Consider the following 21,162-nt stretch of genomic DNA (forward strand, 5'->3'; position numbering starts at 1 on the left):
GTATGATACACACTCCGTAATGGAGCTGGATATTCTGTGGTAGAAAGTCTGTTTTCTTCTAACAAAAACATGTTCTTTCTAAATATGGCAAGCATATATTTTTTCCAGCCTACTGGACTAGTCTAGTGGCATTATTTACAGGTTTCCTACCATCGATGCAGGAACATCCCAAGAGCAACACAGCCTTATCCACTCCGTATCTGGTCAAGGGCAGGAATGGAGAATGCATACATCTATAGGGATTGTTTCTGGATATGAATTTGTATTAGACCCTATACTGTATTAGACAGTAAAAAACTATTCAAAACACACATATACTATTCACTTTGGCTAGAGACATATTCATATCAGTCTCTTCATGACTATATGGAAAAGTAAAAAGGAGTGGGTTACTCCAATATTAGTACTTATATGTATATATATATATATATATATATATATACACAGAGTATATATAGGTATGCGCTGGTAAAGGTAGCGGAACGGATAATCAAAACTTAAATAATGCTATTAAAAGGGCTGAAGAACCTTTAAAAAACAACTTAAAATTATAAATAACCCTGAATAAAGGTCTGACATTCAAGTGGGTGCTACTAAGAACCAGGTGTCTTCAATTCACGGAGCAAAGAGCGTAATAGAAGCTTTCAGAAAAAGTTCTTTCCTACCTCCGTTGCTGGCTGACAGTCTTAGACTTTGATTCTGTTCCAGAAGCTTTCCGGCAAGTAAAATGTGAGATGTGAGCGGGTGGCTGCCCCGGCCGGCGGCAAGCCACCACCAGAAGTCTTCCGGGTGGGAACGGGATCCTGCAGAGCCACCGCTGTGTGCAGTGGCGGCGGGGAGTACGAGCGGTGCGCAGGACCTGAGTGACGTAATCGCCACGTGACCTAGTGCAGCTAGGACCAAAAACAACCAACGTGTTTCAGAGACACCTGTCTCCTTCCATCAGTGTGGAGTAGAAAACTGACTATTATAGCTGGCTATAAAGCTGTTTATAGTTTTTTCACTAGGCACTGCTCCTAATAGCCAGTTTCCTACTCCACACTGATGGGGGGCAAATACCCCGAAACAGCTGTCTGTGGATGGATACCATGTTTTGGCATAGGTGGTTTTCCTTTATTAGATGCTGCCCTTCGCGTGGTTGTTCCTTCCCGATGAAAGACCTGGCTACTCATTGCTTGCGTTGAGAAACACGTGATGGTGTCTCCGCAGCTTTTCTACATGCATTTGCATATTTCCCTTAAGGGATGGGGGCAGTGTTCTGGATCACTGCGTTGAGAAACACGTGATGGTGTCTCCGCGGTGTTGGATGTTTTGATCTCCCCGAGGTCATTCATCCTTATGTTTACAGTCTTTTCACTAGGCACTGCTCCTAATAGCCAGTTTCCTACTCCACACTGATGAGGGGCAAATACCCCGAAACAGCTGTCTGTGGATGGATACCATGTTTTGGCATAGGTGGTTTTCCTTTATTGGATGCTGCCCTTCCCGTGGTTGTTCCTTCCCGGTGAAAGACCTGGCTATTCATTGCTTGCGTTGAGAAACACGTGATGGTGTCTCCGCAGCTTTTCTACATGCATTTGCATATTTCCCATCAGGGATGGGGGCAGTGTTCTGGATCACTGCGTTGAGAAACACGTGATGGTGTCTCTGCGGTGTTGGATGTTTTGATCTCCCCGAGGTCATTCATCCTTATGTTTACTGTGCTGTTAGGAACCTTGAGTACTGCAGAAATTATTTTGTGACCTTTGCCAGATGTATGCCTTGCCACAATTTTGTCTCTGAGCTCCTTGGTCAGTTCTTTTGACCTCATGATTATCATTTGGTCTGACATGCACTGTGAGCTATGATGTCTTGTATAGACAGGTGTATGCCTTTCAAAATCAAGTCCTATCAGTTTAATTAAACAATACTGGACTCTAATGAAGGAGTAGAACAATCTCAAGGAGGATCACAAGGAAATGGACATGGAGTGTCTGAGGAAAGGGTCTGAATACTTATGACTATGTGATATTTCAGTTTTTCTTTTTTAATAAATTTGCAAAAATTACTACATTTCTGTTTTTTTTTCAGTCAAGATGGGGTTCAGAGTGTACATTAATGTGAAAAAATAAACTTTTTTGAATTAACCAAATGGCTACAATGAAATAAAGAGTGAAAAATTGAAAAGGGTCCGAATACTTTCTGTACCCACTGTACATATGAATACCAAGGCATTCCCTAAACTATTCTCTCATATTAAAATATAAAATACATTTTATTGAACATAATTGAAGACGTTTTTACACATACTACACAAAGAGAAAGGATCAAGTAAAGAGAATGGTAGATCCAAGGAAAAGGGTTAGTACTTACAACTATAATATATTAAAGATGGCTGCTATTAATATAAACAGTCTGTTATTGACACAAGTAGAGAAAAGCGAGACCATACTTTGAACAGTAAAGGGTCTCTGCTTACCCATAATGTGTTATGAGGACCAACACAAGCACCCCGATGTGTGTTTCACAGCGATGCTTTCTCAAGAGAGTGTCAATTGTAGTAGATCTAACAATTGAAAAAGAATATGTCACTAGGTTTTTGGCACCTAAACTGAGAGCAAAATAATGTAGAGGCAGAGACCCTGATTTCAGTGATGTATCACTGGGCTGCTTAGTGTAATTTTTTATAAAATCATAGTTTTTTCAGAAGGAGATTATCATTATAGAACTAGTAAACCTGTAGCCAGGTAGTCAAGCATATTTATAAGATCTTTATAAACTCCACCCCAGCTTTGTGTTTACACTGTTCATAGGCAGAAAGCTGCCAATCATTAGTATGGGCTGGGTTATACACAGAACTCTAAGATCTGCAGCAGATAGAACAGTGATTTTATCCACATGACGGCAAGCAGTACAGCAAGTGGCATCACTGGATGTGGCATATCTGCCCCTATATTATGCTATTCTCGGATTGGTGATCAAAAACCTGGTGGTGACCTTAAATGCACACAATCTTAACACATTCCCAACCTTCAACATACCCAATACATCATGGAAGGGAAAGACTTCCTGACCTTGGATGTACTGGGTACGTCATGGCAATTTTGCGCGCACAGGAGCTGTCTGCGTGCTATCACCGCGGGGTGTTCAGCTATTATAGCTGACACTCGGCTCTCACTGCTGTGATCTATATCATTTAGAAGGCAGAGAGAGGAAGCTCCCTCTCGCCTTTGATCAGCGCCCCTGTGACATCATCGAGGGGGCCCGATCGTTGCCAAGGTGACCCGATGTCATCATAACGACATCCGGGTCAGCAGGCTACGGCAAGCCCCTTAGACCATGCGCAGAGCATGGTCTATGGGGCTTGAGTCAGTGCAGCACTGACAATTAAAAACCAGTGCAATACTCATGCATTGCAATGGTTTATAACAGCTACCAGGCACATGAAAGTGAAAGGCCCAAAGAGGGACAAAGTTAAAAATGTCAAAAAAAATTTGAAAAAATATTTTTTTTAAATCACAAAATAAAAAAAATATATTGTACTCAAAAATGTGTATTTTTGTGTAAAGAAACCTGCTTCATAAAACTGTCACACTAGTTAACCCCTTCAGTGAACACCATGAACAAAACAAAAACAGGGAAAAAAATGATGCTTTTTCATCATGCCGCTGAACAATAAGTGGGATAAAACGAGATCAAAACAGTGGATATGCAGCGCCCCAGAGTCCTGGTCGTTGCAGTACTGTGGCTCCGCCACTATGGGGAGCTACGGTGCGTCCGATGGCACTGAAGGAGTTCATCTGATCAGGTATCACAGACACCAATACAATTCACAGCTGGGCCTCCGGGGGGAGCTAAGGGTGCTATTCATTAGGCCACTCCCCACCATAGTGGGTAAACTGGGGGTCAGGCAGGAAGTTAGATCAGAAAGCTGACTGGGTTGGAACCAGGCAACACCTTGTGGCAGAGGGTGTTGTGGGGGAAGATACAGTAGGGTCTCTGTCAGGGGTGGGATCCTGACAGAGGCTTGGCATTGGAAAGAACGTAACGGGTTCGCGCCTGCTCCGGGAAGCGGCGGTGCCCAAGAAAGGACTAGAAGCGAGATAGATTGTGCTGAGTGAGAAACGAGATCAAGCAATAGGAGAATACCAGTAGGGGTCGTGCTGTAAGACCGGAGCAACACCCTACTGAGGCGCACTACCGGTGGCCGGAACGCCGAGGGAGTATCATAACATTCAGCTTCAAGCAATACTCTAAACAGCAGCAGGACAGTCAGTCTAAGGCGGGCTGTCTCACACAAATCACCTATGAAGTCTTGGGGGGCACCTTGTGGAGAGGGGCGACTCTAGGGTCCCGGAAGAGCTCCGAGCCTACCCGTCAAACGGGTGCCGTCCTAACCAGAACATCAGGGAGGGACGGAGGATTAGAAGAACATCATTTAATCGAGTTGTGAGGGAACTTAAGAAACAGACACAACGGTTGTGGGGACTTTCCGTAAGCACAGCAGGGAAGGACCGCAACACATAGCGCTAGAAGGAAGGCACCGATTTCCACCTGTGAAGAGAACTCTGGAGGTGCCATTGGACCGGCCGGACTTGCGCAGCCTGGTGAACCGTATTCTGGACTATGGACTCAGAGATCTTCAGTAAAGAGGTAAAGAGACTGCAACCTGGTGTCCTCGTTATTTACTGCACCACACCACCACTATCATCATCCACACCTATCATTCACTGTGCGCCCCACGGCAGGGTCACGGACCGGGGCCTAGCCGCCGTGACAACCCCAGAGCAGAGATTTCGGAGGCCCGGTACCGGGTACCCCTCGGCCCTGCGGCGGTGGGGGCGCTACAGATATAAATAAAAATTGTAACCCTGAAAACATCATCTTGTGCCACAAAAAAACAATCTGTGATGCAGCCCTATCAATGGAAAAATCAAAAAGCTATAGCTCTCAATATAAAGCGATGCAAAAATAATTATTTTTTCTATAAAATAGTTTTTATAATGTAGAAGCACCAAAACATAAAAAACCCATATAAATGTGGTATCACTGTAATTATACTGGCCCAAAGAATAAATCTGCCTTATCAATTTTATCACTTGAGGAAAGGCATTAAAAAAATTCAGGAATTGCTGTTTTTTGTTTAGTCTGCCTCCCAAAAATTGGAATAGAAAGCGATCAAAATGCTGAATATGCCTGAGAATGGTACCAATAAAAACATCAACTCGTCCCACAAGAAACAAGCACTCGCATGTCTCTGTCGGATGAAATATGAAAATATTTTGCAATAAAAAGTGATTTTTAGTTTGTGACAGCAGCCAAACAAAGAAAACCCACAATATAAATCTGATCTCGCTGTGATTGCACCAACCCGAAGAATAAAATCATCTAATCAGTTATACCACAAGAGGAACGGTGTAAAAAATAAATAAAACCAATTCTTCACCTGCTGTTGATTTTATCATTCTGCCTCCCAAAGATTGCAGTAAGGCTCAGCTCACACGTATCCTGGGCTCTACGCTGAGCGCTTACACCGGGGTTTCCGTGTAAATCTGTGAACTTTATGATTCAGACTGAACCCCAGCCGAAGATTCCATATAAAGTGGCAGATGGAGACACTGTGCATGCTGTGTGGCCTATGATCGGACGATGTCCATCATTTTAGTCATCCAAAAAAGCGCGGCCCGCCATAGTTTTATGCACTTCTGAAAAGAAGGACAATGATGAACAGAGGCCTGACGGAGTCCAGAGTAACTCTACTGCCTCATAGTAAATTGATCCTTCGTGGGTGTCATGTGAATCACATCACTTCAGAGATTTAGATGGAAACCCCAAAGTAAGTGCTCAGCGTAGAGAGCAGGAAAAATGTGATCCCCACTCAGGTCCATCATCTGTTAATGGAAATATAGGGCGCTTCCACATAACTGATAGTACAAAGGCTTTGGAAATGATAAATGGCTCCTCGCCCCCCAAAAGAAATTCAGCAAATTCTGCTCTCCCAAATCCAAATGCCCCCCTCCCTTCTGAGCCCCATTGTGCCTAAAGCACTTTAAGCGACCATGTTTGACATTTCTGTAGTGATGAGAGCCCTCCTAATTTACAAGTGTGTATATCCAGAACCATGAGCTGGGCACTATAACGTACTTGGCACTACAACGTACTGGGCATTACAATGGCAGTTTGCAATTTTGACTCAGCAATATCCACTGCTGCTTGTTTCTAGGAAACAACCATAGGGTCAAAATCATCACAACACCTGTAGATAAATTCCCAAAGGGGTATAATTTCCAAAATGGGGTCACTTGAGGGGAACTTCTGCTTTTCTTGCTCTTCGGGGCTCGGTATATGGAGTTTGCAAACTATTCTAGGAAAATCTGTGATCCAGGAGGCAAATAGCGCTCTGTCCCTCCCGAGTCTCGACGTATGGCTAAGCAGTACTGTACAGCCACATATGGGGTATTTCTAAATTCATCATAAATTGTGGTACATATTTTGGTGCCACATTTGCCCATTTTCCTGTGTGAAAATGTAAAATCTGGGGCTAAATCTAAATTTTGATAGTAAAAATAAAAATGTAATTATTCTTTCTTCACTGCCCAATGATATAAAATTCTGTGAGGCACATGTGTGTCAATATGATCACTGCACCCCTATATTAAATCATTGGAAAGTGTAATTTGTAAAATGAGGTCACTTATGGGGGGCTTGTGCTGTTCTGGCACTTCAGGGGCTCTGCCAATGTGACAGAGCACCCTCAAACCATTCCAGCAAAATTTGTACTCTAAGGGTATGTGTCCACGTTCAGTTTTGCTTCAGGCTTTGGTCAGGATTTTATGCAGGTAAAATCCTGACCAAAAATGCACCTGAGGTCACTGGCAGGTCACCTGTGGTGTTCCTGCGTGTTTTGCTCATTGTAGCAACATGCTGCGTTCTGAAAAAACGCAACGCATGTGCGTTTTTGCGGGAAAAACGCATGCGTTTTTTAATGCACAGTGGAGACGGGATTTCATTAAATCCCCTCCACTATGCTGTAACATCTGGACACTGCGTTTTTGACGCTGCAGCTCAGCGCTGCGTCAAAAACGCAGTGTTTCCTGAACGTGGACACATACCCTTATATGGCGCGTCTTCCTTCTGAGCTTTCATCTGTGCCTTAAAAGTAATTTTTAACCACTTGGGGTATAAGTGTACTCAGGAAAATTGCACAACAAATTTAGGCATCCATTTTCTCCTGATATCATTGTGAAAATGAAAAATTTGAGAATAAACAAACTTTTTTGTGAGAAAATAATTATTCTTCATTTTTACAGATTAACGTTGCAAAATTCTGTGAAGCACCTGGATGTTCAAGGTGCTCACCACACATCTAGATAAATTCCTGGAGGGGTCTAGTTAACAAAATAGGGTCACTTTTGAGGCGTTTCCAATATTTAGGCATATCAGGGGCTCTCCAAATGTGACATGACACCCACAAACCATTACATCAAAGTCTGCATTACAAAACGTCACTCCTTTTCTGAGCCATGCCGTGTGCCCAAACAGTAGTTTTCTGCAACATATAGAGTATCTGCGTAGTCAGAAGAAATTGAACAACAAATTTTGGGTTCTATTTTCTCCTGTTATCCTTGTAAAAATAAAAAATTTGGAGCTAAAAAAATTTTGTGGGAAAAATTTGATTTTTTTTTATTTTCACAGCTCTACGTTACAAACTTCTGTGAAGCACATGGGGGTTGAAAGTGTTCACCACACATCTAGATTCATTCCTTGAGGGGTTTAGTTTCCAAAATGGGGTCACTTGTGGGGGATTTCCACTGTTTAGACACATCAGGGGCGCTTTATATCAAATGTGATATGCTATCTGCTCTTGATTGCAGCCAATTTTGCATTCAAAAAGCCAAATGGGGCTCCTTCCCTTCCAAGCACTGCCTATGGATTATCGGTGTACTTAGGAGGAAAATGAAAAAAAAAAATTGGGTCTAAAGTAAAATTTTTGTGAAAAAAGTTAAATGTTCATTTTTTCCTTCCATATTGGTTCAGTTCCTGTGAAGCACTTGAAGGGTTAATAAACTTTTTGAATGTGATTTTGAGCACCTTGAGCGGTGCAGTTTTTAGAATGGTGTCACTTTTTGGTATTTTCTGTCATATATGCCCCTCAAAGTTACTTCAAATGTGATGTGGTCTCTAAAAAAAATGGGTTTGTAAATTTTGTGAGAAAAATAAGAAATCGCTGGTCAACTTTTAACAGTTCTAGCTACCTAACAAAACAAATGTTGTTTCAACAATTGTGTTGATGTAAACTAGACATGTGGGAAATGCTATTTCAAGTATTTTATGTGACATATCTTTCTTCTTTAACCCCTTTCTGACATCGGACGGTATAGTACGTCCGAGGTCAGATACCCCGCTTTGATGCAGGACTCCGGCGGTGAGCCCACATCAAAGCCGGGACATGTCAGCTGTTTTTAACAGCTGACATGTGCCCGCAATAGCGGCGGGTGAAATTGCGATTCATCCGCCGCTATTAACTAGTTAAATGCCGCTGTCAAACGCAGACAGCGGCATTTAACCGGCGCTTCCAGCCAGGCGGACGGAAATAAGCGCATCACCGACCCCCGTCACATGATCGGGGGTCAGCAATGCTTCTGCAGAGTAACCATGGAGGTCCTTGAGACCTCTATGGTTACTGATGCCGGCCTGCTGTGAGCGCCCCCCTGTGGTCGGCGCTCATAGCACACCTGAATTTCTGCTGCATAGCAGTGATCTAATGATCGCTGCTATGTAGCAGAGGCAATCGTGTTGTGCCAGCTTCCAGCCTCCCATGGAGGCTATTGAAGCATGGCAAAAGTAAAAAAAAAAAAGTGAAAAAAGTGAAAAAAATAAAAAAAATATAAAAGTTTAAATCACCCCCCTTTCGCCCCATTCAAAATCAAACAATAAAAAAAATCAAACCTACACATATTTGGTATCACCGAGTTCAGAATCGCCCGATCTATCAATAAAAAAAAAGGATTAACCTGATCGCTAAACGGCGTGGCGGGAATAAAATTAGAAACGCCAGAATTACGTTTTTTTTAAAATACAATAACGGGCGATCAAAAGCACGTATCTGCACTGAAATGGTATCATTAAAAATGCCAGCACGGCATGCAAAAAAATAAGCCCTCAACCAACCCCAGATCATGGAAAATGGAGACGCTACGGGTATCGGAAAATGGCACAATTTTTTTTTTTTTTTTAGCAAAGTTTGGAATTTTTTTTCACCACTTAGGTAAAAAATAACCTAGTCATGTTAGGTGTCTATGAACTCGTAATGACCTGGAGAAGAGAATATCAAAACGCCAGAATTATGTTTCTTTGGTCGCTGTAACATTGCAATAAAATGCATTAACAGGCGATCAAAAGATTGCATACACATCAAAATAGTATCAATAAAAATATCAGATCGGTGCACAAAAAATAAGCCCTCCGCCAGCCCCAGATCCAGAAAAATGTAGACGCCATGGGTCTCGCTCGGAAAATGGCAACTTTTTTCTTTTTTTTCTTTAACAAACTCTGGATTTTTTTTTCACCACTTAGATAAAAAAGAACCTAGACATGTTTTGTGTCTATGAACTCCTAATGACCTGGAGAATCATAATGGCAGGTCAGTTTTAGCATTTATTGAACCTTGCAAAAAAGCCAAACAAAAAACAAGTGTGGGGTTGCACTTTTTTTTGCAATTTCACCGCACTTGGAATTTTTTTCCTGTTTTCTAGTACAAGACATGCTAAAACCAATGATGTCGTTCAAAAGTACAACTTGTTTTGCCAAAAATAAGCCCTCAGATGGCCATATTGATGGAAAAATAAAAAAGTTATGGCTCTGGGAAGGAGGGGAGCGAAAAACAATCACGGAAAAATGGAAAATCCCAAGGTCATGAAGGGGTTAAGGGTAGTGTTGAGCATTCCGATACTGCAAATATCGGGTATCAGCCGATATTCGCTGTATCGGAATTCCGATACCGAGTTCCGATATTTTTGTGATATCGGAAATCGGAATCGGAAGTTCCTATAAGTTCCCAGGCGTGTGCGGTGCGTGAGTATATCCATATTTTTTATTTTTATTCTTTATTTTTTACATGAATATGGATCCCAAGGCCTGAAGGAGAGTTTCCTCTCCTTCAGACCCTGGGAACCATCCAGGATCACTTCCGATATTTGTGTCCCATTGACTTGTATTGGTATCGGGTATTGGTATCGGCGATATCCGATATTTTTCGGATATCAGCCGATCCAATCCGATACCGATACTTTCAAATATCGGAAGGTATCGCTCAACACTAGTTAAGGGCTTAAAAATTAAAAGTTTGAACATTGCAAAATTTTACATTTTTTTGCCAAATTTCCAATTTTTTCACATATGTAAGCAAGTTATTTCAAACAAATTTTAACCCTATCATGAAGTAGAATATGACTCTAAAAATCTTTCTCAGAATCACTGGGATCCATTGAAGTGTTAAAGAGTTATTACCACTTAAGATGACACTGGTCAGAATTGTAAACCTTGGCCCTGGTCATGAAATTGAAAACAGGCTTGGGGGGTAAATGAGTTAAAGACAAGTAAATTATTAGGTTACCAGCAGGATCTCATCTCTTTGCTTCTATATAATCTTAGATTTCCTACCTAAATGACATTAATAAAGGTCCAGGTAAGTTGCAACTCGGATAACCGAATTGACCGAAACATTGTAAAAATTAAATTTCTAAATTTTGACTATCTGTATTTATACTAATTGTCTAATAAACTGAAAATATTCTTACTCTTTGTTCTTCCCTTTCTTGGGCCATGTGACATTGTTCTAATCCCCACCTCCTCATGAAATCCCGTAAGTAGCCGAATAAAATTAGAATGCCATAACCAAGGTAGGTGAGCACAGGAATGTACAATGGGGCTTCTTCAAATGACTCCTTGTATTCTTTCTTGTATAATCTGCCATTGACTGGTCCATTCTGTTGCTATAGGATAAAAACATGCACATATCACACACTGATTTATAGGAAGGAGTAGGGGAACATGCTACCAATTCATCATTTATGAGAGGTAATCATATATGTTTCTTGATGGTGACACAAAATAGCATACACAATGAAGCAATTACCATATCAGGACTCTATAGAGACTGGAGCATATTTGCTCTGATCCTGATGAAGGACGTATATTGAATATTCTATGACTCGTATGGGTAAAACCTGAAACTTGCCATATGTATGCTGTTCATAGGATGAGCTCTAATTGATAGATATAATTTTTCCATGGCATAGACTTAGAAGTTTGATATTCAGTATACATGCATATGTACATACAAATATGAAACCATAAAAGGTTGTCCAGCAGTAGGTCAATTTTCTAAAAATCCAATAAAGCTGACTATAAAAATAAAACTGCAATATAAAACCTTTTATAAAGATATGCTTTCTACAAATGATTTTCAAGTTTCACTTTGGTCCAGTATTCTTGGCCTCTAAGAATCTTACTATCCAAATCAAATTACGATAATGTTATTACACTATGGTGACAGCAAGTCATGTGACTGAAGCTGCTGAACTGCTGTGAACTATTAGTTTACTTTGGACTTATCTAACTACTCTCAAACATCTCTTTTTAGGGCACGTTCCCACAGGCAAGGTTTACACTGTGGATTCCGCTGCTTACCTGCAGCAAATTTGGGCTACATGCATATATCTCACGGACTTTATTGGAGATTACACTGGATGCATTCAAACAATGACTTGATGTAGATTTTAAACTTGCATTTTCCACTGCAGATTTTTTTCAGCAGCGTGTAAACAATCAGATCGAGTGCCTTTCCAGAGTGCTGCTTATGAGTCATCCACCAGGGCAATGGTGATACTCGGTACCGGGTCCGGTCGCACTTAAAAGGGATGTCACGGTGGCTGCGACCCGGTCCGTGGCCCTGGGACTCAATTAAAGGTGAAAAGTCCCTTAAGGGAATTGTGAAAGTCTATTTTTGTGATGCCACCTGTGGTTCTCGGTCAATAGGGACCGACGCTGCTTCAAGGGGTCCTCTGGGGTGATGTTGTTGCAGCAAGAGGGTGACGCTTCCCACAGGTGAAGCATGGTCCCCAGGGCTCCCAAAGTGTATGGCAAGGATGGTGTATGTCGACAAATAAGTGGAGGACACAGAGTGGTAAAGTCTTTACCTGGTTTACTGGCAATAGCAGCCCACAGTCCAGAGTACCAGGAACAGGTGATGGTATTGCCCGGCCGGCCTGGAGGCAATGGTAGATCCCTCTCCCAGGTGAGGTCCGTAAGCCTTTCCTACTTGCGCTGATGTGCGAGGTCCCTGCTGCCTGAAGCTGGTTGGTAAATTGCCCCTTCCTTCCCCTGTCCTGGGACAGGTACCTATATGACCGGCAGCTTGAGCCATTTTACAGGGTCTCTATCACGACCCGGGCCCTTCAGGTGCTGCTTTGTCTTCAGGTGTGGTGTGGGCAAATTACATACAGTTCAATGCCCTCCGGTTCTGTCGTGTGTCCTGGAGCACAACACGACCTTGGGCTCCCGGTGCCCGGTTCCTGCACTCTGGCTCTGAGGGTGTCCGGTCGCAGTTCCCCTCTGAGCCCTTTTCCACTACTGTGCTCCTTCCCTCAATAGCTCCGCCACATTCAACACCCCTCGGGTTCTCGTTCTTTCCTGGAGCTGCAGCTCAACTCTGGCTGCACAGCTCCGCTGTCTGCTCCTCTCTCTTTTCCAGACTTCCTTCTCTGTCCACTGTCTCTCACCAACTGGCTAACTCCTCCTCAAGACCAGGATACTTAAAGCTGAGGGAAGCTCCCCTGAATCCAGGTCCTGAGCTCCCCCTTCTGGCCTGGATTTGGAATGTGGTGTGTGTGAGTGCCTTACCTGGTGAAGGGAATTCTCCTTGCCTCCAAGCATGATATCATCCTCCCCGAAAGGAAGGCAACATCACTGTAATAACTGGTTACCAACACATATGTTGCACAACTCTCCTTTCTCATCACTAAGTTTATCACTGTCTTTGATACGGATACAGTGAAGTTACAGATTGGTCACAATCATAGTTTATACAAGTCTGCTAGCAAATAATAAAGAATTTATCTCTGGTACAGAGATATTGATAACTTGCACTGCTTTTATTAGGCTGTGTGACCCTGATGAGTTTTTTCAAAAAAACACAAGTAGCCTATTTTACTTAAGTGTAGAAATGCTGAAGAAAATGTGCAACATCAAAAACTCACTAAAAGCTCATTGTGGGAATGTAGCCTTAAGGGTTTCATACACAATAGATGGCTGTTGGCCAAAATGATGATTTGGCTGGCAGCTACCTCTTCCAACTCCTCCACACACAAGAGCGCTCACTTTGCCAAGCGCTCCTTTGTTCTCTATGAAAGCGCCTCTGCCAGGTTATCCCAACTATGGCTTATTTCGCTGAGATAAAAAAAGTCATTAGTACGACATTAGAAATGCCAGGTCCTTATGTTCCCTGACATCATCTGTCTGAGGAGACCCAGGAGGCCCTCATGCATATTAATCTGTTGCTCGAGCCTGTCAATATCAGCCAACATTAGTATAATGTGTATTGGGACCTTTAGTATAAATCAACAATGTTAGATAGGTGAATAAATAAAAAAGATAAATAAATATAAAATAAAGATAAGTTAAAGAAACAAAACAGAAGAAGAATCAATTCCTTTGAAATATGGTTCTGGAGAAGGATGTTATGAATACCATGGATGGCAAAAAGAACAAGCAAATCAATCTTGGAACAAATCAAGTCAGACAAGTCACTCGAAGCAAAGAACACCAATCTACGACTTGTCTACTTTGGACACATCATATGAAGAGAGCAATCACTAGAGAAGAACATCATGGACGGAAGAATAGAAGGAACAAGGTGAAGAGGAAGACCAGCAACTCGATGGCTTAATACAATCAGAATAATGGTGGAGAAGACTGTGGTGGACCTATTGAGGTTTTAGGTTTGAAGCTCTGGTGTACCTATTTAGGTGTGCCTACAGATCATTCAACCATCAAGTTGCCATGGCTCGAGATGGAGCCAAAGGTCATTTAACCCCTTAACGACTGCCGATACGCCTTTTAATGGCGGTAGGTAAGGGCACTTAAACCACAGTGCCGTTAATTAGCGTTGGTGACGAAAAAGTGTATAGCGCCCCCAGAGTCATGATTCGGGTCGGTTTTTACCGACCCCCAGGTTGCGATCGCCGCTGGCGTCTTCTTCCGGTAAGAAAATGGAGGACACATGCTGAGATCTGCCGGCCATCACCCGGCAACAATAGGAAGGATTTTTCCTATTGGTTCATTTTGGTCATTGTGATAGACCCTATCACAGTGATCAAAAAAAAGAGTAAATAGTTCCCCCTTTATCACCCCCTTAGCTAGGGAAAAAATAATAAAATAAACAAAATGTATTTATTTCCATTTTCCCATTAGGGTTAGAGTTGGGCTAAAGTTAGGGTTGGGGCTAAAATTAGGGTTAGGATTGGGGTTAAAGTTAGGGTTAGAGTTGGGATTAGGGTTAGTGTTGGGATTAGGGTTAGGGTTGGGAATAGGGTTTGGGTTAGGGTCGAGATTAGGGTTCGGATTAGGGTTAGGGCTGGGATTAGGGTTAGGTTTGTGGTTAGGGTTATGGCTAGGGTTTGGATTAGGGTTAGGGGTGTATTGGGATTAGGGTTAGGGTTGGGATTACGGTTAGGGGTGTGTTGGGGTTAGGGTTGTGCAGCTGGCAACACTGAGATCCATAGACAATATGGAGAGGAGTCTTCTGCTCACTGAGCAGACGCTCAATGGGATAGATGAGGGGGGATGGTAGGATGGAGCTGCAGGACAATGGAGTAGCAAGCTGGGTGACAGTTAGAAAGCAGGGTAGAGGGAAGAGTGCTAGGGAGGCTAGTCCTGATCTGGCACACCCCAATAAGTTTGCTAAGTTGGCAGATGAGGGAGGGGTGCCAGTACAGGGGTAGCACTGCTGCAGCCAAGAATGTCCTCTGAAAGCCGGAAGAGTGACTGCTCCAGTAAGGAGTGAAATAGGAGAGCAGGGCAGGCCAGACAGGTGCTGGTAGTGGGGGACTCAATTATTGGGGGAACAGATAGGGCAATCTGTCACAAAGACAGGGATCGTCGAACGGTGTGCTGCCTACCTGGCGCTCGAGTCCGACACATCGCTGATCGGGTGGACAGATTACTGGGAGGGGCTGGTGAGGACCCAGTGGTCATGGTGCACATTGGCACAAATGACAAAGTTAGAGGTAGGTGGAAGGTCCTTAAAGATGATTTCAGGGAATTAGGCTGCAAGCTGAAAGCAAGGACCTCCAACGTGGTATTTTCCTAAATACTGCCTGTACCACGTGCCATGCCAGAGAGGCAACGGGAGATTAGGGAGGTTAATAAATGCCTCAAGAATTGGTGTAGAAAGGAGGGGTTTGGGTTCCTGCAGAACTGGGCTGACTTCTCAGTTGGCTACAGGCTCTACGCTAGGGACGGGCTGCACCTCAATGGGGAAGGTGCAGCTGTGCTGGGGGAGAAAATGGCTAGAAGGTCGGAGGAGTGTTTAAAACTAGGGATTGGGGGGAGGGTATTCAATTTATAGGAGGGGCAGATAGTGCAGATAGAGACCTGGGCACAAATAAGGAAGTTGGGGGTGGCGGTGGCATGGGGGTGGGGTTAGAACAGATAATAATTTAAGAAAGAATAGAGGTACAGAGAGGAACATTAAGTGCATGTATACTAATGCTAGAAGCCTCACCAACAAAATAAACGAATTAGAACTAATGTTGTTGGAGCATAATTATGACATGGTGGGGATATCTGAAACATGGCTGGATGAGAGCCATGACTGGGCTGTTAACTTGCAGGGCTATAGCCTGTTCAGAAATGACCGTACAGATAAGCGAGGGGGTGGGGTGTGTCTATATGTAAAATCGTCCTTAAAATTCATCCTGCGTGATAATATAGGTGAATTTAATGAAAATGTAGAGTCCCTGTGGGTGGAGATAAGGGGAGGGGGGAAAAATAATAAATTACTGATAGGGATTTGTTATAAATCTCCAAAAATAATGGAAGCAATAGAGAACATCCTCTTAAAGCAAATAGATGAAGCTGCGACTCAAGGAGAAGTCATTATTATGGGGGACTTCAACTACCCTGAAATAGATTGGGGAACAGAAACCTGCAGTTCCAGCAAAGGTAATCGGTTTTTGACAACTATGAGAGACAATTACCTTTCACAACTGGTTCAGGACCCAAAAAGGAGGGGGGCACTGCTAGACCTAATATTAACCAACAGGACAGACCGCATAGCAAATATAAGGGTTGGGGGTCACTTGGGGAATAGTGATCACAAAATAATAAGTTTTCATGTATCCTTTAATAAGATGTGTAGTAGAGGGGTGACAAGGACACTAAACTTCAGGAGTGCAAATTTCCAACGGATGAGAGAGGATCTTGGTGCAATTAACTGGGACGATATCCTGAGACATAAAAATACACAAAGAAAATGGGAGACGTTTATTAGCATCCTGGATAGGACCTGTGCACAGTATATACCGTATGGGAATAAACATGCTAGAAATAGGAGGAAACCAATATGGCTAAATAGAGCTGTAAGGGGCGCAATAAGGGACAAAAAGAAAGCATTTAGAGAATTAAAGGAAGTAGGTAGTGAGGAGGCATTAAATAAATATAAAAAATTAAATAAATTCTGTAAAAAGCAAATCAAGGCAGCAAAGATTGAGTCAGAGAGACTCATTGCCAGAGAGAGTAAAAATAATCCCAAAATATTCTTTAACTACATAAATAGTAAGAAACTAAAAAATGATAGTGTTGGCCCCCTTAAAAATAGTCTGGGTGAAATGGTGGATGAGGATGAGGAAAAAGCCAATATGCTAAATGACTTTTTTTCATCAGTATTTACAAAAGAAAATCCCATGGCAGACAATATGATCAGTGATAACAAAAATTCCCCATTAAATGTCACCTGCTTAACGCAGCAGGAAGTACGGCGGCGTCTAAAAATCACTAAAATTGACAAATCTCCGGGCCCGGATGTGATACACCCTCAAGTACTGCAGAAATTAAGTACAGTCATTGATAGACCATTATTTTTAATCTTTAAAGAGTCCATAATAACAGGGTCTGTACCACAGGACTGGCGTATAGCAAATGTGGTGCCAATATTCAAAAAGGGGACAAAAACTGATCTCGGTAATTGTAGGCCAGTAAGCTTAACCTCTACTGTGGGTAAAATCCTGGATGGCATTCTAAGGGATGCTATACTGGAGTATCTGAAGAGGAATAACCTCATGACCCAGTATCAGCACGGGTTTACTAGGGACCGTTCATGTCAGACTAATTTGATCAGCTTCTATGAAGAGGTAAGTTCCGGACTGGACCAAGGGAACCCAGTGGATGTAGTGTATATGGACTTTTCTAAAGCTTTTGATACGGTGCCACACAAAAGGTTGTTACATAAAATGAGAATAATGGGGAAAATATGTGTAAGTGGATTGAGAGCTGGCTCAGGGATAGGAAACAAAGGGTGGTTATTAATGGGGCACACTCGGACTGGGTCGCGGTTAGCAGTGGGGTACCACAGGGGTCAGTATTGGGCCCTCTTCTTTTTAACATATTTATTAATGACCTTGTAAGGGGCATTCAGAGTAGAATTTCAATATTTGCAGATGACAATAAACTCTGCAGGGTAATCAATACAGGGGAGGACAATTTTATATTACAGGATGATTTATGTAAACTAAAAGCTTGGGCTGATAAATGGCAAATGAGCTTTAATGGGGATAAATGTAAGGTCATGCACTTGGGTAGAAGTAATAAGATGTATAACTATGTGCTTAATTCTAAAACTCTGGGTAAAACCGTCAATGAAAAAGACCTGGGTGTATGGGTGGATGACAAACTCATATTCAGTGGCCAGTGTCAGGCAGCTGCTACAAAGGCAAATAAAATAATGGGATGCATTAAAAGAGGCATAGATGCTCATGAGGAGAACATAATTTTACCTCTATACAAGTCACTAGTTCGACCACACTTAGAATACCGTGCACAGTTCTGGTCTCCGGTGTATAAGAAAGACATAGCTGAACTGGAGCGGGTGCAGAGAAGAGCGACCAAGGTTATTAGAGGACTGGGGGGTCTGCAATACCAAGATAGGTTATTACACTTGGGGCTATTTAGTTTGGAAAAACGAAGACTAAGGGGTGATCTTATTTTAATGTATAAATATATGAGGGGACAGTACAAAGACCTTTCTGATGATCTTTTTAATCTTAGACCTAAGACAGGGACAAGGGGGCATCCTCTACGTCTGGAGGAAAGAAGGTTTAAGCATAATAACAGACGTGGATTCTTTACTGTAAGAGCAGTGAGACTATGGAACTCTCTGCCGTATGATGTTGTAATGAGTGATTTATTACTTAAATTTAAGAGGGGACTGAATAGCTTTCTGGAAAAGTATAATGTTACAGGGTATATACACTAGATTCCTTGATAGGGTGTTGATCCAGGGAACTAGTCTGATTGCCGTATGTGGAGTCGGGAAGTAATTTTTTTCCCCAAGGTGGAGCTTACTCTTTGCCACATGGTTTTTTTTTGCCTTCCTCTGGATCAACATGTTAGGACATGTTAGGTTAGGCTATGGGTTGAACTACATGGACTTAAAGTCTTCCTTCAACCTTAATAATAACTATAACTGTTAGGGTTATGATTAGGGTTATGGTTGGGATTAGGGTTAGGGGTGTGTTGGGGTTAGGGTTTTCATTAGGGTTATGGTTAGGGTTGGGATTAGGGTTATGGTTAGGGTTGGGATTAGGGTTATGGTTAGGGTTGGGATTAGGGTTAGGGGTGTGTTAGGGTTAGGGTTGTGATTAGGGTTATGATTAGGGTTATGGTTGGGATTAGGGTTAGGGGTGTGTTGGAGTTAGGGTTTTGATTAGGGTTATGGTTAGGGTTGGGATTAGGGTTAGGAGTGTGTTGGGGTTAGGGTTGGCGTTAGAATTGGGGGGTTTCCACTGTTTAGGTACATCACGGGGTCTCCAAAAATGACATGGTGCCATCATTGATTCCAGCCAATATTGCATTCAAAAAGTCAAATGGTGCTCCCTCCTTTCTGAGCTCTGTCATAAGCCCAAACAGTGGTTTACCCCCACATATGGGGTATCAGCGTACTTAGGATAAATTGGACAACAATTTTTGTGGTCCAATTTCTTGTGTTACCCTTGGGAATATAAAAAATTGAGGGCTTAAAAATTATTTTTGTGGAAAAAAAATATTTTTTATCTTCATGGCTCTGCGTTATAAATTTCTGTGAAGCACTTGGGCATTCAAAGTGCTCACCACACATCTAAATAAGCTCCTTGGGGGGTCTAGAATCCAAAATGGGGTCACTTGTGGGGGGTTTCTACTGTTTAGGCACATCAAGGGCTCTGCAAATGCAACATGATGCCCGGAGACCATTCCATCAAAGTCTGCAATTCAAAGCATCACTACTTCCCTTCCGTGCCCTGACGTGTGTGAAACAGTAGTTTTCTCCCACATATGGGGTATCAGCGTACTCAGGACAAATTGGACAATAACTTTTGGGGTACAATTTCTCCTGTTACCCTTGGGAAAATAAAAAATTGCGGGCTAAAAAATCGTTGTGGAAAAAAATATGATTTTTTATTTTTACGCCTCAGCGTTATAAACTTCTGTGAAGCACTTGGGGGTTCATAGTGCTCACCACACATCTGGATAAGCTCCTTGGGGGACTAGTTTCCAAAATGGGGTCAATTGTGGGGGGTTTCTACTGTTTAGGCACATCAGGGGCGCTGCAAACGCAACATGATGCCCACAGACCATTCTATCAAAGTCTGCATTACAAAACGGCGCTCCTTCCCTTCGGAGCTCTGCCATGCGCCCAAACAGTGGTCCCCCCTCATATGGGGTATCGGCAAACTCAGGACAAACTGGACAACAACTTTGGGGGTCCAATTTTCCAGTGTTTAGGCATGTCAAGCGCTTCCCAAACACGACATGGCGTCCGATCACTCCAGCCAATTCTGCATTGAAAAAGTCAAACGGCGCTCCTTTCCTTCCGAGCTCTGCCGTGTGCCCAAAAGGTGGTTTACCAAACATGTAGGGTATCGGTGTACTCAGGATAAATTGCACAACAGCTTTGGTGGTCTAATTTCTCCTGTTATCCTTGTGAAAATAAAAATTTGGGGGCAAAACGATCATTTTTGTGGAATAAATACGATTTTTTTATTTTCACGGCTCTATGTTATAAACTTCTGTGAAGCACTTCGGGTTTCAAAGTGCTCACCACACATCTAGATAAGTTCCTTAAGGGGACTAGTTTCCAAAACGTTGTCACTTGTGGGGGTTTCCACTGTTTAGTCACATCAGGGACTCTCCAAACACGACATGGCGTATGATCTCAATTCCAGCCAATTCTGCATTGAAGAAGTCAAACAGCGCTCATATCTTCCAAGCTCTGCCGTGTGCACAAACAGTGGTTGACCCCCACATTTGGGGTATCGCCGTATTCAGGAGAAATTGCACAACAAACTTTATGGTTCATTTTCTCTTTTTAAGCTTGTGAAAATAAAAAAAAATTGGTTCTGAAATAAAATGTTTGTTAAAAAAAAAAGTTAAATGTTAATTTTTTTCCTTCCACATTGCTTCAGCTCCTGTGAAGCACGTAAATAGTTAATAAACTTCTTGTATGTAGTTTTTAGCACCTTGAGGTGTGCAGTTTTTAGAATGGTGTCACTTTTGTGTATTTTCTGTCATGTACACCCCTTAAAGTGACTTTAAATGTGAGATGGTCCCGAAAAAAAATGGTTTTGTAAATTTTGTAGTAAAAATGAGAAATCGCTGGTCAGCTTTTAACCGTTATAACTTCCTAACAAAAGAAAATGTTGTTTCCAAGATTGCGCTGATGTAAAGTAGACATATGGGAAATGTTATTTATTAACTATTTTGTGTGACATATCTCTCTGATTTAAGGGCATAACAATTCAAAGTTTGTAAATTGCAAAATTTTAAAAATTTTCGCCATATTTCAATTTTTTTTTCATAAATAAATGCAAGTAATATTGAAGCAGTTTTACCATTATCATGAAGTACAATATGTCGCGAAAAAAAAATTCT

At 42.2% G+C, this 21,162-nt stretch overlaps 1 protein-coding gene across 2 annotated transcripts in view; it reads right to left on the minus strand.

Moving 5' to 3' along the window:
- LOC143804473 (serine palmitoyltransferase 3-like) overlaps positions 1 to 21,162 on the minus strand; it is a 77,830-nt gene that overhangs the window by 34,600 nt on the left and 22,068 nt on the right. Inside the window, exon 2 of one of the 2 annotated variants that reach the window (XM_077282594.1) lies at positions 10,779 to 10,973. The exons of the other annotated variant lie outside the window; for it this stretch is intronic. Within the exon in view, the coding sequence (XP_077138709.1) occupies positions 10,779 to 10,973 (195 nt within the window). The remainder of the gene's footprint in view (positions 1 to 10,778; positions 10,974 to 21,162) is intronic. 2 annotated transcript variants of the gene reach the window in all.

This window comes from Ranitomeya variabilis, chromosome 2, assembly GCF_051348905.1.
Source record: "Ranitomeya variabilis isolate aRanVar5 chromosome 2, aRanVar5.hap1, whole genome shotgun sequence".
Taxonomy (NCBI): domain Eukaryota; kingdom Metazoa; phylum Chordata; class Amphibia; order Anura; family Dendrobatidae; genus Ranitomeya; species Ranitomeya variabilis.